Raw genomic sequence first — 13,696 nt, 5'->3', positions numbered from 1 at the left:
ACCCCCTTTTTTCTAACACAGTACATTAACGCAAAAAATCAAAAGGTTATACAACCACGCATATTAAAACTTTTTAAAACTACTATGAAGGACTAAAATAAAAATAAAACTGTTTTGCGGGTCTTTTTCATATAGAAAATGTACGCTCTAGCTGTATAAGCTTGGAACTTACTTAATTGTTGTAAGATACTATATATAATACCTTAGACTACCTAGTTATATTTATTTAAATGTTATGCTTATTTTTGCCGGCTACTGTAAATATGCAATATCAGTAGTACCTACTTATAACTATTACAATTAAGTATCTTCTATTGATTACAAGTGGATCTTTAGAAGACAACGATATCACGACAAGTAATTTGAATAATAATACAACTACTTATAATATTATTATCAGGCAAAACGTAACCTGAAATCTATAACGTTTTTGAATGTACCAACCTAGTTATTTTTGAGTCATGGCATAATATATATTATGTTTGTGAGCTAAAAGTTGGGATTAGTTAGATACACATTTGTTCGTAACACGAGAGAACCGGCGCGAATCAATGTGGAACCCGCCGACCGTAAACATGCGCTGAGTATTGTACACTGTAAGGCCACCGACACATAGCCAACAAACAATTTCTAAAAAATAATAATTACCAGATAATTATTACAAATATAGGATTTCTATAAATTAATTACATTAAATTTCAATACGTAATCAAAATACCTCTGACTACCCCTTCACAGTGATTAAAGACGTTAGCATTTATTTTATGATTTATGCAATTTCAAAATAAGAACAGGGTTTTTTAAGTAACAATGAGCACAAGTGTTGCATTGAATGAAACTGTGTTAATTGTGCATGCTAGATAGGTTAGTGGTAAATGTCACAGCCTAATGAAAAACGTAACCGATCCGAGAAATGTAACATGATTGTGATGGTCATGGTCATGAGCTGAACTACATTTCTCAACTAACGTAAATAGAAATACCTACTTTAGGTATATATTAAAGTATGGGAGATTACGACAATATTCGATACAATATATAATTATATACAATATACTAACTGATTCGAGACCTTTGAGCTGGTCAAAAGGACTAATAAAAATTTAATAAATTATTATCAATGTTAAAAGCGAAATTTTACAACCCTATATAGCCGCATCCTTATTTCGGCCAACGGTAACGTTACCAACGTGAAAATAAAACCGAGATACAAATGTATGTAATAAGCAAATAACCTAGCACTAACTCAATTTGCATTCTTTGTTTGGCATGGCTAAAGAAAACATCTAGTTTAAAAATTACTACACTACTAAAAATGTTAACCTACATGGTTAACATTTTATCCCCATTCCCTCCATTACCTTCCCTTTCTACATGCTTCCTCCCCCTTCTCTCCCTTCCCTTTCCCTTCCCTATACACTCTTGCCATCCCTGACTGATATAACCCATACCCTATGCTTATTCATTAACATTTAAATAGGTAGGTGCTTCAAGTTACGGTAAATTATTGATTACCTATTAGATGGCATCTCAATTTTTTTACCTCTGTGACCTTCCTTTTTGTTTAGTTTATGCAGATAAACTATTCATGTTCATGTCTTAAATTTTTGTCTTATTTATTTTGACTAATAGGTGTGCCAAATACTAACTGGTTTTGTTTTGATTTATTTGTGACAGCATGTAAATGATGGTATTTAAAATTTACATTTTAGATGGTTCATTAAAGCTTCGATAGAAAATAAAAGTTCTTTATCTGAATTATTACCAAAAATTGAGCACTTACAAATTGTTTCTGGGGTGTTCAACCGCGGAATGAATAGAGATTGAATTGCATCCCTAAACCATTCGATAAATAGTCATAGAATGCAATAAGTACTAATGAATTAGGAATGTCAGGTAATACTATGTACACTCACGAGCAAAGAAACAGTTCCACTTACAAAATGCTGACACCAAAGAGCCCCTATTTTTACATTTAATAGGAATTTTGAACAAAATTTGTTTTAGTTGGTAATATTCTAATGCACCGTTAAAAATGAACTTAAATAAATATTACAGAAGGCGACGTTACTTAAGTTAGTTTTTTCCGTCTAAGAGTAATTTGGCGTTTTTCTCACTGGAACTTTTTCAATGTCGGTGAGTATATTTAAACGATTAAACGACTATATTCTTTAAACGAGTTAAACAAATGGTTTCTTAGTTGGAAGTTAACCGTAAACTACTAAAAGCTGTCTCTATGTACTACTCGCGGTTGTTAAAATCATTAAACCAATGTCGAGCGTGCCGGCAATCACAACATACACTTGTGCAATACCTTAGATAAATAAACGAGATTTAAACAAGTCTTGTGTGAGATCACAGAGCTTACGCTTGTTTCTTGAACAAGGCTGTGTTGGTTCGTATTCCCGACACTCAGTGCTAATCATATCGTGCGTGACTTAGTATTCATTAAGTAGATATTAGAATTAGAATACATACACTACGAACTACGTAGCGAGGTAAATAAAATCTAGACAGATCTTCTGTTATTTATGGATTCATTTATATATATTCAACATTTTTAGTAGATGATATAACGCATTGTGGAGTTCCCCTGAAAGCATTTAGGAGGCAACGCGGTTTTATAAGGTTTCTTCCTTATTTGGTGACATAAGTTAAGGAAGTATGCTCGTACTATCTTCATATTATCATCGGCATCGTGTTTATGTCGCAAAATAGTATATTTTTGGGCAACAGATTAAAACCTTCCTCGTATCGTCCTATTCCTACTGTGAAAGGTAGGATGTGAGATGGGCCATCGTCTTTGAAACTCCACTCACATCACACAAGCAACTATATTATTATCATTCACTAGCTGTTCCTGCGAGCTATGCCTTAAAAAGTTTCCCGTGATAATTTCGCGATAAAAAGTAGCTTGTGTTAATTCAGAGTGTCTGCTAACTCCATACGAAATTTCATTAGAATCGGTTCACCCGTTTTGGCGTGAACAGGTAACAAACATACAGTACACTCATTTATTCCATATATTTACCTGATTCTATGATTGATGAATAATATACATAGATACCTAAGTGATAATGTATTAATAAGTTAGCAGGCTGAAATAAACAAAGAACTGCCGAAAGACTTATTTACTTCGGTATCGGTAGGATCATAAATAAGTATAGTCTACCTTCTGCTATTGAACAAAGTTGATTGCAATGATTCTTAATCTCAGTCTTAACCTCGTAAAGTCTAGTTTAAATTTAAATAAATGCATAGTTACAAAGAAATGGCATATTTTTATTGAATCTGAAAATCTATGTCGAGGACATTCTCTGATTTATTTAATATAATAGTGCGAAGGTGATGTAAAAATGCAACGAATTGAAACAATATTGTATCTAATTGAATTTCTAGAACCGTTCCTGTCTAAGGTCGCCACAGTCGCCATCGCCAGTTCTATTCAGCGGGTCAGAGGGCATCATTCATTTTGCCTCTTCATCTTCTACAATCGGTTAAAATCTCTTCTCTAAAACCGCAATGTTTCCCGGTCCATAGCATTGATTATGAATGGTCACCCAATTCCGCGTTGTTCTATGGTCCATAACAATATGTATAGCTACTTTATGCCTCGCTATATTTCCTATACTTTGATGGATAACATTTAAATGAAGTGTCTACTTATCTCTAACTAAACTGTAAGCAGACTTCAGCGGACCATTCGTCATTATCTCTACATGTATACTGATGACTAGGTAGGAAGACCGTAGTTTCGTGGGAAGAGCGTTGTAGCGCACGACGCTCCTTGGAAGAAGCCTATTATAGTGCCTATAAAAGTGATAACTGGCACTTTCGATCATGACGGAAGCTGTGCAGATATCGAGAAATTGAGAAAATAACTATGGATTTGGGTCTTTTTCAAGTCATACACAAGTGCATGGTTGGCTTCAACTGTACTTTACGGAACACAGAAACACATTGATATCAATTTTTACAATAAATGCAGCTGTAGGGCAACCGTGCATAGCTTCCTGGCTCATAATTATTGAGCCATTACTTATGTATGTGTATTAAGGTATATGTAGGTATAACTACGGCTTGTGATTAACTAGTTATTGTAACCTTAGCTTTTAGCATTATTTTAATCATAAAAGAGCTTTTCACCATTTTTGGACCCGGCTTTTGAAATTTACTAAGTAGGTACCTATACCTATACGGTAGGTGCAAAAATGGTGTAAGACCGAAAGGGTGACACTGGAGGTCATTCTAGGCCCATAGCAGACTGCGTTTTTTATGCGCGCCGACGACGCGCAGATGACGCGCGTATACGCGCTTCATACGAGGTTTGAACGCAATCTTGTAACTCTAAGCACACGGGGCGATCGTGAAACGCGCCTCTACAGCGCGTATACGCACTGTATTTGCTCGTAGCCTCTGCCCTCTGCCCCTACTCCGCTCCTTTGTACGCGCGTTTGTATACAGGGTGATTGGAAAGTCGATGTATTCCTTTAAATGGGTCATAGACGAAGGCATTTCTAGTCGATTGAACCCCATAATGCATTATCCGAAAGTCAACCATTTCTGAGTTATTTAAGTTTTAAGTTTTTTTAGATTTTTCCCAAAATTTATGTTTAAAAGCAAAATATTTAAAAAACTAACCATTTTTTAAATACTTTTTTGATTGTTTTGCATCAGTGACACCTTAGTCAATTAATTATATGGTTTCACCTATTTTGAAGCACTGTGTCTAAATTAAGTTGGATATTGCGCATTTAATGGTTGTAATTACTTGGTTAAGGTGTCATTAATGCAAAAAAATTAAAATAGTATTTAAAAAATTGCTAGTTTTTTTAAATATTTTGCTTTTGAACATAAATTTTGGGAAAAATAAAAAAAAACTTAAAACTTAATTAACTCAGAAATGGTTGACTTTTGGATAATGCATTATGGGGTTCAATCGACTGGAAATGCTTTCGTCTATAACCCATTTGATGGAATACATCGACTTACCAATCACCCGGTATATCATCAAAGCAAACGCGAATCAGCGTCTACGGCGCCGAAAACGCGCGTTCTTAATACGCGCGTCGTCGGCGCGCATAAAAAACACAGTCTGCTATGGGCCTAAGCAACTTTTGTTCTACGAAGTAAAATTGCTTCTCTATGTTGGTCGAATGAATTTTTATTCGGAAGCAGTTTTATTTCTCACATTGTATCTTTTTAGTTCGCGAAAACATCTCTCTTCATGCACTATAGGTACCTACTCGATCGCTATCATGCATACCTGAGATGATCCGTTTTGCATCGCTATCAAATCAAGCACTTTTTACAGTCATGACACGTATTGAATGCTTATCCATCGATGGGTTACTCCAATAATATACCTTCCACTGCAGTTGGTACGGTTAACGAATTGCGTAGTATCTACATAAGTATATATGAGTACTTCATTATCATCATCATCAGCCAATTATCATCCACTGCTGGACATAGGCCTCTCCCAAGGAACGCCACAGCACTCGGTCCTCGGCCTTCCTCATCCAACCACTACCGGCTACCCGCCTAAGGTCGTCAGTACAGCGGGCAGGAGGGCGTCCCACGCTGCGTTTGCCTGATCTCCACTCGAGAACTCGTCTACCCCAACGGTTATCGGTTTTTCGGTTATCGGTTATCAGATATGACCAGCCCAATGCCACTTCAGCTTGCATATTTTGACAGCTATGTCGGTAACCTTAGTCCTCTGACGGATAACCTCATTTCTGATATGATGCATCAGAGAAACCCCAAGCATAGCCCTCTCCATAGCACGCTGAGCGACTTTTAATCGGTGGACCAGTCCTACCGTCAGTGTCATCACTGGCAGGACGCACTGGTTGAAGACTTTTGTGTTCAGACTCTGAGGAATGGCCGAGGAGAATATGTACTTATGAGTACATAAGTGACATTGCTTATTAGTTTTCTTTGCAGCCCACTGTACTGAGGAGGTAATTGGAAAATTAGGAAGGTACTAATTTAGTGGAATTATTCTTCAGAATGAAACTGTTTATCCGTCCGCCCGATTACTATTATATTGAATTGATTAACATACTTTTAAAAACTCATGCTTGATTAATTAATCAATCAAAGATAAAGAGTAGAAGTAGGGACAGAAATGTTGCAGGAATATATTACGTCAAAAAAACATGGGTAGGTACTAGTTTTTTTTTCTAGTACCGTTTCGTAAGGACAAAAAAGAGAAAAAGAGTTCAAGCACCTGGTATTTTAAAATAGCAATTAGTTACTCTGATTAAATTCTGCTAGGTAAATGTTTATCTGTTTAATAACGATGCGATATCCAATTAACTCTATCCTAATGAAGATTACTTGGTAATAAAATGATATATTATTTAATATGTTTTTTTTTTATGATTAAATACCAAATAATGTTAGGTAGTTAAAAGTGCCTAGTATTTTAGAATAGCTAAATGTAACATAACTGCTATTTGTAGGTAAAACAAAAAACTAGACATGATTCAGTAAGTAGTGTTTTTATTTAAATAAATTAACCTTATCCTATAATCACAACAATTAAGTCACCCTATTAATACGTCTACTACAATTACGTTCGCTTAGCCCTAGGGCTGGCTTGCCTCCACTCGTAGGGCAGGTATGCCAGGTCTGACTCAGCTGGTGCGGGGGTCACTGAACTCGTCTCACTGGCGGCTTCGTCTTCATCGAAGCTGTCACCTGACTCGTCTTCGTCCAGGCTGGTGTCGGTCACGAAGTCGGCGACTCCATCGAACATCGTGTGGAAGACATCAGACAGGGTGTACTTCCCAAGTTTCCGGAGTACGTTGATCTTGTAGATGTGGAATTCGTCGAGGATGAACTTGAGGGCTTGTTGGCAGATTTCTTCTATGATTTCCCGGAACTGGTACTTGACGAGGGAGATGATGGGCCCGAGGCCGCCGATGTCGAGGGACTTGCCCTGGACGGGGTACTCTGGGCCGTCGGCCGGGCCGCCCCGGGGCAGGCTGGCTGCGGACGCGCAGTGGAGGGACGCGCCGGCCAGCAGAATAATGATGAGGTAGTTCATCTGCAAAAGACAAAAACAGTGATATTTGATTCGATTATTAGCAGCTGCAAAATGCAAATTAGAGGTATATGGAATACACAGGTTTAGTATGAATCAGGGGATCAGGAAAAGTAACATAAAATTTAAGAGGAAAAGGACGACAAAAGGAAACATGATTTAAGTAAAATAGAAAAATGAAATATATATGAATACTTACAGTGGATGAACAATATCACTGAAACTGGATAAGTACAAATAATGTTCGATAGTTTCTGGTCTTCCAGAACCGACCCAGATGAGCACAGGATTCGAAATGTGACGTAAATTTGGGAATCCACCCTTTATATACTGGCGAAAGTAAGACATGCCCAATTATCTAATTACTTCTAACAAAAGCACACCGCACCTGTGTACCTGCGAAAAAATCTGTCAATGTATGCGTCACCAACACATCTAATTACTGCAAATTGTTATCAATGAGGGCTAAGTACCTGCTACTTCCTTTCATTTAAATTCAGGTAATTTAAAAAAGAAACTGCTTCTAGTTTCTAGAAAACAAAAGGGTCAGTTTGCACTCTTTAAAATACAATTACAATGTGCTAAAAATGAAGGGGTTTTTATCACTTAACCTTTGTTTTGACTGGATTACCAGTGTTTTTTTTGTTAAGCCGCTTTCCTTTGCTCTCATTATACCAAATATTTGACTACTTACTTACCTCTTTTAATTCCATTACCATTTTATTACACGAGTTCTATATGTATAGATTGTAAGGTGCTTGCAAAGGTGCAACGTAATAATCACATTTTAAAGACCAATAGTGAAACTGGCTATAAAAAAATGTTAGTAAATGATCGGGAATAGAAAAAAGTACAAAGATATCATAATATTATTTACTTTTATTGTTTTTCAAAGTAGTCTCCGTGACATTCAATGCACTTTTTCATTCGATTAAACCAATCATTGAAACAGTAATTCCAGTCTGAAGTGGATACTGTCAAAACAGCTGATTTGTAAGCTTCGACCGCGTCTTCTGGGCCGCTAAACCGTTGACCACGTAGCATATCTTTAATTCTTGGGAATGTAAAATAATCATTGGGGCTCAGATCAGGGCTATACGGAGGATGGTCCATCAACTCCACGTTTTCCATATTTAAAAATGTTCTTGTTTTGCGAGCGGTATGAGAGCTTGCATTATCGTGGTGAAGGATTATACGACGATTCGGGTTAGTTTTACGAAGTTCTCTTACGACTTCCGGCAAACAAACTGTTGTGTACCAATCAGCAGTAACCGTCCTTTGTTCTTGTAATGGAATCGTAGCCACATGGCCAGTTTTCGATACAAACGAAGCGACCATTTTTTTCGACACGCTGCGTGAGCGAATAACTTTTGTTGGCTTGACCTCACCTTCGAAGACCCAAACTGCCGATTGATGTTTTCTTTCGGGCTCATATGAATAAATCCACGATTCATCACCAGAGACGATATTGTAGACAACATTTGAACTGCCTCCATTGAACCGTTGCAGAGCAGATCGACACCAATTAACACGAGCCGACTTTTGTTCCTCGGTCAAACGGTGGGGCACCCAGCGCGAAACTAACTTCTTGACACCCAGTTCTTCATGTAAAATGGTTTGAATGGCTGTCATACCAATGCTGAGAGAAGCCCGAATCTGCTCGTATGTCACATGTCTATCTTCTTTTATTAACTGGCGTACAGCATCGATGTTATCTTGTGTTACCGCTGTTTTTGGCCGACCAGTAGAAGGGACTGTGGTAAGAGAGGAACGTCCACGGCGAAACTCAGAATACCAACGATATATAGTCGTTTTACTTGGTGCTTCAAGTTTATTATATATAGAAACAAGCTCGGCGAGACATTGTTCTTGAGATAAACCTCGACGAAAGTTGTGAAAAATTATTGCACGGAAATGTTCCCGCGTAAGCTCCATTTTTTACACCGACTTGTCAAATTCAAATGGTCAATACTCTTTTATTTTTAACTTTTTTTAAAATTCGAAAATGGAATTATGTTTGAAAAAACACTACATTTGATACACCAAAAAGGTTTCACTCTAATTTATTCCTAAGTATTCTATTCCCGATCTTTTCGGTGTAGCCTCTAGAGTCTAAAGGTAACTAAATAAATGATCTAGAGGTAAAATAACGTTTTTTTTTCATAAGTAATAACAAAACATACCTAAATGGCATAAACAGAAAGAAAAAATAATGGGATGGGATAGGACTCCTCACCTCGTAGCGAGGCTCGTAGCAACCGGCGTAGCACAGTGCTACGAATGAAATATTAAATTTATTTTAAAATTTCCAAATATTATTTCTGTTTATTTTTTTTTGTTTTTACACTTCATGAATATAATTATTGTATTGATTATAATAGATGTCTTACCGTAAACAAAATTAAAATATGCAGTCCAAAATTATTATTGTAGTTGTCATGGAAGTAGAAAAAAAGACTTTTTTTCTACTTCCATGGTAGTTGTATCGAAGTTGTTGCATGAAGTGAACTACGTATAATATGTGTGTTTGTACGTAGGCTATAGTTACTTGAATTCCTTTTAATTTTGGAAAGATATCTTAATGATCTCCATCAAGATGCCGCTTTTCACCTTTTTTACAAGTCCCAGAGTCTACTTGAGTACCTAAATCTATCCTACCCTACCTAAGCATTGAGTCCATCTCACCGCCAGTTCAACCAATAACATCGCTGCATGTTAGATTTATGTTCTGCTTAATGGTCTTATAATTTGGTGCTATGTCATTTTAACTTTTTAATTTCGTTTGTGGTCGACAAGATAAGAGGTACTTAGATGGAGCCGACCAAACTATCGGCCGACTAAAAGTCTGCAGTCTGCGGGGGGTCTAGAACTAGTCGGGTGAACTAGTTTAGTGTCTCTTATATATTCATTTATTAACTCTTCTGTTCACACATGGGCAAAATTGACTAATGTTTGACTATGGTTACATAGTAGTCGAACACAATGGCCCCAAAAACGATGCACCACCTTACATAATGTCCCGCGCGCCCTTAAGCACTATACAACAGGAAGAAAGTTTGCTAAAGCTGCGCTGATCTGTCAGTTTCATACTATTTTAGCCAGATTTCTTTCCGTATAGGGCCTTACACCTGTACGCGGGAGGAGCTGATAACCTCTACCGGGGCGGTGCATTATCGTCGCCAATTCTGAGAATGTAGGTATTACCTACGGTGAAACCTGAATAAGTGGGAGTTATTTATTTAATTTTACTACTTCATCATCGTCACAACCTATCACGTCCCAACCACTACTGGGGCACGGGTTCTTAGGCCTAGTCCCAGCGCGGGCCTAGTGCGGGTTGGTGGACCCCAACACAAGCAAGCATGTGCTGAGAGAGTTGTCGGGTAAGTGGTCAACCTGACTGTCAGATGTTTATGTCCCAAGGCCTCCAAGACTAGGTTTAACAACTAAGTACATTTTTAGATTTGTATTGTTAACGAAAATAATTTCGTAATAATTGTCAGGGTCTAATCAGGTTAGTACCCTATACAATTTAGTCGTAGCAAAAAGTAAACTAAATACATTAAATTAACACATAAATCGTCACCTACTTCCTAATACTAAATATAAATCGGACCTGATCTTCCAAATACCTATAGATTTAAGTACTTATTCTTTGTATTACAAGGCGCAACTTTATCGTCGCACAACCTTGTGTGAGGTTATTGCATGATACTTACATGAATATTCGTTGACTAAAAGATTTTAATTTACAAGGAAATTTAGTTTTTCTATGCATTTCGCCGAAGAATTATTTCAAAACTTATATTTATCTTACAATCCTCCTCTTCCTCCTAAAATAAAAGTTAAATGTACCTGCTTTGTATGATGCCGATTTCAGGTAAAACTAAAATATTTCAGGTAAAAAATAAATTAGTTCAGGTAAAAATTAAATTGTCCTGGTAAAAGTATTGACGCTCTCTTAATCACTACGTCTCTCGTTTTTGCCTGATGAGTTGATAACTGAACGGATCTATCTATAATGTTGATCTGTTTGATTACGAATAGAACTTCAACAAATATATCTTGATAACAGATTCCAGCACAGATCACTTGAAAGTGTAAACCTACCTATATCAACTACATAGATACATAATAAATAAATAACTAAAGCCCTGCAATTGGCGACCAGATCCAGACCTAGACAACAGAGTAGGTTGTGTATGTGTGCGTGCGAAGCAATTTCGCCTTGCAGTCGCGAATTTACATGAGGTTTGCTAGTTGGTCCACCGCGCTGCGCCGGCGCACGGCTTCAGTCTAGATCCCGCGCTCCATTGCTACATACGCGAACGAAATATATATCCGTCGTTTTTCAGAACTTTTTTTTCTAATCAAATGTGAACACACAAAATGGTAGAGTTCTTTTAGTCCCATCCAGAGATTTTTTGAAGTTTAAGTTAATTATAATTGTAGTTAATTGTGGGTTAAAGTGGACAATAAAAGCACACATGGGCGAAGTAAATAAACAAACTTTTGCGGACTTTTTAAGAAAATACTTCAAAATGGGCTTGTTCAAAAGTAAGTACCTATTTGTACCTGCCACTCTTCTATCATTAAGTTAGTTCTGTTTGTCACTCTTATCAGCCATAAAAAAACAATTATTTGAGATCATTACCCAGTTAAATACCGCAAAAACCGTCATTTAACATTCATACAACAGGTGAATTACGAATCGTGTCGAATATTTGTCTCAAAACATTCTTTGTAAATTCCCCGTTGTTAACTTCATGTCAAATCTGTTGAAAAAGAAACAATGAAAAGTATTTAATAGAGAAACAAGAATAAAATAGTTTATAGGCATAAAATAAAATATAAGTAGTTAGATACTTATTGCGATAAGACCGCCACCGCCGCACCGCCCAGTTATTGTCTTATTTAACCTGTTACAACTGAGTTACAACCACCATCAGTACCTACATAGGTACTCTATCTGTCCATCTATTTCATATTATAGTATTCCTATACAAGGGTACTTTTACATAGAATTTTCAATCTGCACGGTTGACCGGGCGCATTCTCATCAGGCAGTCACAAACACAACATACGTACTAAAGATTTGCATGTAAAGTTCTGCCATAGCACTATAATATATGACACCCTTTCCGTTAAACGAAAACAAATTGAATTAAATTTTATATCTTTTTCGATACATCTATGACTGTACCTATACCGCAATCAGGTATGTCGAAAGTGATAAGTATCCTGAATTTTACGGTATTCTATTGTTACGTATTGTTTACGTAGTACCTATGTAGGTACCTACTGATTATATGTGTATTATCAATCGATAAAATAGAAAAATTACTACATGTTAAATGCCTCATGTTAAAAAAGCCAGTTTTTAAGATATCGATTTTATTAGTAAATCTCTAGTGTTTTTTATAAATAAATATAAGGATAGGATTTAAAAAAGTACATGTTGATGATGTGTCCCTTAATTACCTCTCCATTGGTCCATCCAGCTCAGCGTTGTAAATGTTGATAGAGAAACACATGCTTAACTTTTTCTCCGGGACATTTGTGTTTGTTTTACATACCTAGCATGCTTTTAGTGTAAAGAAAGAATAATTTATTAACATTTCAAGCAGATGTATAAAATATTCTGTCGGGTTATGCCTAGTTTGTCGAAAAATGGATGTAAGATAGAATTTTATTTTCATTCGATTTTTTCTGAACTAATTTGTAGATAGGTCATAGGATAGAGTTCGTGTCTTATCACTTCGACATCCTAAGTACAATAAGCTGTCGTCGGTATTCGTGATAATCCTTGTGTGTTCCACCATTTTCATCATGCTTTATACTCGTTGATATATCTCTATCTATTTATTTAGCTCTTTATTGTACTAATATTACAAATAAAAGTACAAAGGGTGGACTTAATGCTAAAAGCATTTATGTATTTATCATCTTCAAATCTCGTGGCCAATGATGATGATGATGATGTAGATCAACGAAGTGACATAGGGATAGGTATGTGGTAATATTGAACTCAGCCCCTCTGGATCTGTAAACCACTCACGGGCAATGATTGCACTCACAAAATATCGACACCAAACAACCACAATTTTTTCAAACATTTAATTAAAAATTTGAACAAAATGTTACCGTTGTTAGTTGGTAATATCCTGATGCTCTGTTAAATGTACTTCAATGTTGCAGAAGGCGTCATTAAGCTAGCCTTTTCCGTTTAGGAGTATAATTTGGTGTTTTTCTAAGTGGAACCTTTTCATTGCCCGTGAGTTTAATATGTTTGTTATACATAATTCTCTACATGGACAATACGCGGGTATAACGTGTTAGAAGCTAGATGATCCGGCCGTCTATAACTAGTTCACAGATTAACTTAAATAAGTCTTATTTTAAAAAGGGATTCGGAATTTACTAAGAAGGTCAGATTATGTTAAGTAGAGAGTACTGACCTAACTCAATCAATAAACTACATCCTTGCTTTATAAAAACTATTACGATTACACAATTTAATGATAAGTACTTAACTTACGGATTCAATTAATTAGAAGAACTACCTACGTAATTGCGAATTAGTTTACACCTTGGTAATTAATTGATTTATACGTTTATCTATTTACCTACTGTACTTACAAT

The 13,696-nt window shown here is 36.3% G+C and overlaps 1 protein-coding gene across 2 annotated transcripts in view; it reads left to right on the top strand.

Moving 5' to 3' along the window:
* Nucleotides 1–13,696, top strand: part of LOC105386978 (organic cation transporter protein) — a 40,172-nt gene that overhangs the window by 3,190 nt on the left and 23,286 nt on the right. The window contains exon 1 of one of the 2 annotated variants that reach the window (XM_011557633.3): nt 11,200–11,611. The exons of the other annotated variant lie outside the window; for it this stretch is intronic. Within the exon in view, the coding sequence (XP_011555935.3) occupies nt 11,542–11,611 (70 nt within the window). The 5' untranslated portion in view covers nt 11,200–11,541. Of the gene's footprint in view, nt 1–11,199; nt 11,612–13,696 lie in introns of those variants that run through there. 2 annotated transcript variants of the gene reach the window in all.

The sequence above is a fragment of the Plutella xylostella genome, chromosome 23, assembly GCF_932276165.1.
Source record: "Plutella xylostella chromosome 23, ilPluXylo3.1, whole genome shotgun sequence".
In the NCBI taxonomy this organism is placed as follows: Eukaryota; Metazoa; Arthropoda; class Insecta; order Lepidoptera; family Plutellidae; genus Plutella; species Plutella xylostella.
This window is presented reverse-complemented; position numbering and strand designations above follow the sequence as displayed.